We start from the raw sequence: 3,524 nt of genomic DNA on the forward strand, positions 1-3,524 counted from the left end.
TTAAAGCTACTGTTTTTGGCTACTATTTTGTTGCTTTTAGGTGCTGAATTTTTGTGTTTTAGGTTGTTGTTTTTATAGTGTTTTTTCAATTTTTAGTTGCTGATTTTGTGCGTTTTAAGCTGCTATTTCTGCAGATTTTTGGTTGCTGTTCTTTTAGTTTCGGGTGCTTATTTTTTATTGTTAAGATGTAGTATTTGCAGGTTATTAGTTGCTGTTTTATGGCGTTTAAAACTGTTGTTTTTGCTGTTTTCGGCAACTATTTTGTTGCTTTTAGGTGCTGAATTTTTGTGTTTTAAGTTGTTGTTTCTATAGTGTTTTATCTACTGTTTTTTCAATTTTTAGTTGCTGATATTGTGCGTTTTAAGCTGCTATTTCTGCAGATTTTTGGTTGTTGTTCTTTTAGTTTTAGGTGCTTATTTTTTATGGTTAAGATGTAGTATTTGCAGGTTATTAGTTGCTATTTTTTGGCATTTAAAGTTGCTGTTTTTGCAGTTTTTGGCTACTATTTTGTTGCTTTTAGGTGCTAAATTTTTGTGTTTTAAGTTGTTGTTTATACTGTGTTTTATCTACTATTCTTTCAATCTTTAATTGCTACTTTTGTGCGTTTTATGCTATTGTTTCTGCAGATTTTTGATTGTTATTTTTTTAGTTTCAGGTGCTTATTTTTTATGGTTTAGTTATTGTATTTGCAAGTTATTAGTTGCTATTTTTTGGCTGAATCTATTTTAACTTATGAAATTAATTGATTCATGCTACAGGATTTGAAATATTGAACTGCGAGCATGCCAAAGTTCAAGCGTTTACAGAAAAAACAAAACTCAGGTCAATTAGTGTCTAATTCTCAAGGTGCGGAATCAACACCTTCATTTCTCCAATCAACATCACGCCTGCCCCCACATCAGACCACGTCATTTCCGGCCACAACACATTCAGTCCCACTATTTTAGTCCACATTCCAGGTGCCTCCTATATTTCAGCATGTATCACAGTCATCTCAATCAGTTGACTCAGCATCACATTCAGCTACAATGGATCAAGTTGTGTCACAGATGGCTCCGGCAGCTTATCCAACATCATAACCATCTCATTTAGTTCACTCGACATCACATCCATCTTCAACTGAACAAGACTCATCACAACAAGCTCCAACAGTTCAAGCACCATTCAAAAAGCGTATAGGGAGTGAATCACAGTCATATTGGACTGTAGAAGCAATAGGTAAATAATTTTGAATATAAGTACATATTCAATAACCATTATTTGTTTCTCTCATAGCTTCAATTTATCTTTGTTTTTATTACAGATTCAGAAAACAATGTCAAAAAGCTCAAAGTAAAAAAAACAGATGTGCTTAATTTATCAGGTGATGAACTTATTGTGGTTAATTTTGATTACCTGAATGAACCATTTGGAGAGGCTCGCAACCTTCTTTCAGGATTGTGTGGAATTTTAGCATGTGATTGCTCTTTATTTCCAATCAACTTTGAGAAATGGTCTAGTGTGCCTATGTCATACTTAAATCGTGTCTTCGATCAAAATATAAAGGTATAAGCTTACAACTAGACTCTTATTCTATTTTACTTTTTGGTGAGAAAGATAATTGGTAATTTGAATATTATATTTACAAGCAATAGATAAGCTAACTAATATTTTCTTTCTTGAAGCCCAAGTTCTCCTTTAAGACAACAGAGTCAAATGCGCGGCAACATATTTATAAATCTATTGGAAAGAAGTGGGCTGTAAATAAGAACAACTTGTGGAAGTTAGTCAAAGACCCACTTAAAAGTAAGGTTGAGATTATTGATAACGTGCCAAATGGAATTCCACGAGATCAATGGATTTCTTTTGTTGATTACCAATATAAAGATTCAACAAAGGTATTTATGTTACTGTTTTTACTAGTTTTTATTATCATGTAACTATTTAATTTTTTAATCAAGTTTCGTATATTTTTTATAAGGAAATGGGTAGAAGAAATACTGAAAATAAAAAAAAACAGATAATTCCACACACAGGTGGTTCCAAAGCGAATGCTACGCGAAGGGATGCAATGGTGATTAGTAAATTAACTTATTATGTATTAATTTTTAGTAGTAAATTATTCTGATTTCAATTTTTTATTTGTAGATGGCTGAAACTGGAGAAAGGCCTGGACGAGCACAAATATATATTGCTACTCATAAAAATAAAGATGGAGTATATGTTAATGAAGTTGCAAAAGAAATATGCATAAGTTTCTTCATGAATTCTAATTGCATTTCAACAAGATAAAAAAAAAAGATTGAACAATAGTTGTGAACTAGTTGATTAATTGATGGAGGCTATACAGACTCAATTATTTGCTATTTAATTGTATTATGATGGCATGAAAAACTTCTTATGTTTTTTCTTGTCCATAAGTGTGAATCTATTGTTACTGCAAGAGTAGATGCCTTCCTTATTCAAAAAAAAAAAAAGTAAAAGAGGCAATAGATGATATCTGAAAGAAAAGGAATATCTTGGCTGGCTTGTCTTTTGTTATTACCTAATATTTGTTATCCAAAAAGCTTGTGCTTCTTTTGTTATCAAGAAAGCTTGTAGTCCCGTTTCTCTAACTACTCATGTTCTTACATGTACATGGAATGTATAGACATATAAATATGAGTAGTTTATATCTTTCTGTCTTTACTAAGGTGATTTCAATATTACTGCTTCTTTATTTGGGGTATTGATTTTGTATGTATAGGAAAAAATTGAGCTAACTTTGAGCCAAAGTACCATGGATGAGTCTCAAATTTTGCCAAATGATGTTGTTGGTAAGATTTTAGGAAAAGAGAACTCTGGAAGGGTTAGATGTTTGGGTTTAGGAGTCATTCCCAGTACAGTTTTTAAACAAGTAAGACCGCATTTTGGTGGTGCAAGTGCTTCATGTAGTGAAGGCTCATGTTCATCTCAATGCCAAGAGAACCACAATCAAATGATGAATGCTTTTAAGGCGTATATGATAATGAAAGAAGGGATGATACCAGAACAATTTGTGGGGTTCTTTGCTTCTCCTTCGACAAATTCTCCTACAACAACTATAAGTAAAGTTCTTACATTTCTATTTTTCATTTGATTTGTATATTGCTTCTCCTTTCTTTAATACATTTTTGGTTGACATATATTAATTGATGGTAAGTATAGTTTGAAACATAATATTTGCCAATGATTTCACATTTTCTAATATCACTTAATTAATTTTATTCTTTATTGTTTTATGCAGCCAAGTGATGCTGCTAGTGAACCAATTCTGCCAATGAACACAAGAAGATCATGCAGTAGTGATAGTAATCCTTGCCATGACAACCGTTGATTACATTGTTGTTGTCTTAGCTAATTAATTTGATGACAAGATTGTGTGATTGGAGGGGATGTTAAAATGTTGGATTGGATATTTTGTGTTTAGATTTAGTGTTTGATTATGATGAAGATATTTGATGTTGACAAAATAATTTTAGTGACTAATGATAATGTAATATTTTTGTGACTTTATGATATGTCGT

The 3,524-nt window shown here is 31.7% G+C and overlaps 1 protein-coding gene across 1 annotated transcript; it reads left to right on the forward strand.

Moving 5' to 3' along the window:
* The first annotated feature begins 218 nt into the window (after positions 1 to 218).
* LOC125863939 (uncharacterized) lies at positions 219 to 2,271 on the forward strand. Its single transcript, XM_049543904.1, has 8 exons — positions 219 to 274; positions 381 to 409; positions 493 to 520; positions 627 to 655; positions 1,129 to 1,218; positions 1,304 to 1,545; positions 1,961 to 2,053; positions 2,128 to 2,271. Exons 1-8 carry the CDS (start codon positions 219 to 221, stop codon positions 2,269 to 2,271), a joined length of 711 nt encoding a protein of 236 aa, XP_049399861.1.
* Positions 2,272 to 3,524: the final 1,253 nt, after the last annotated feature.

The sequence above is a fragment of the Solanum stenotomum genome, chromosome 5 (genome assembly GCF_019186545.1).
Source record: "Solanum stenotomum isolate F172 chromosome 5, ASM1918654v1, whole genome shotgun sequence".
In the NCBI taxonomy this organism is placed as follows: domain Eukaryota; kingdom Viridiplantae; phylum Streptophyta; class Magnoliopsida; order Solanales; family Solanaceae; genus Solanum; species Solanum stenotomum.

Excerpts from the sequence above, each read along its gene's own strand:
- LOC125863939 (XM_049543904.1), top strand. The coding sequence starts at position 219 with ATGGCGTTTAAAACTGTTGTTTTTGCTGTTTTCGGCAACTATTTTGTT. Across the intron at positions 410-492 it reads TGTTGTTCTTTTAGTTTTAG|TTTTTGGCTACTATTTTGTT; the intron begins GTGCTTATTTTT and ends CTGTTTTTGCAG. Across the intron at positions 2,054-2,127 it reads CTACGCGAAGGGATGCAATG|ATGGCTGAAACTGGAGAAAG; the intron begins GTGATTAGTAAA and ends TTTTATTTGTAG.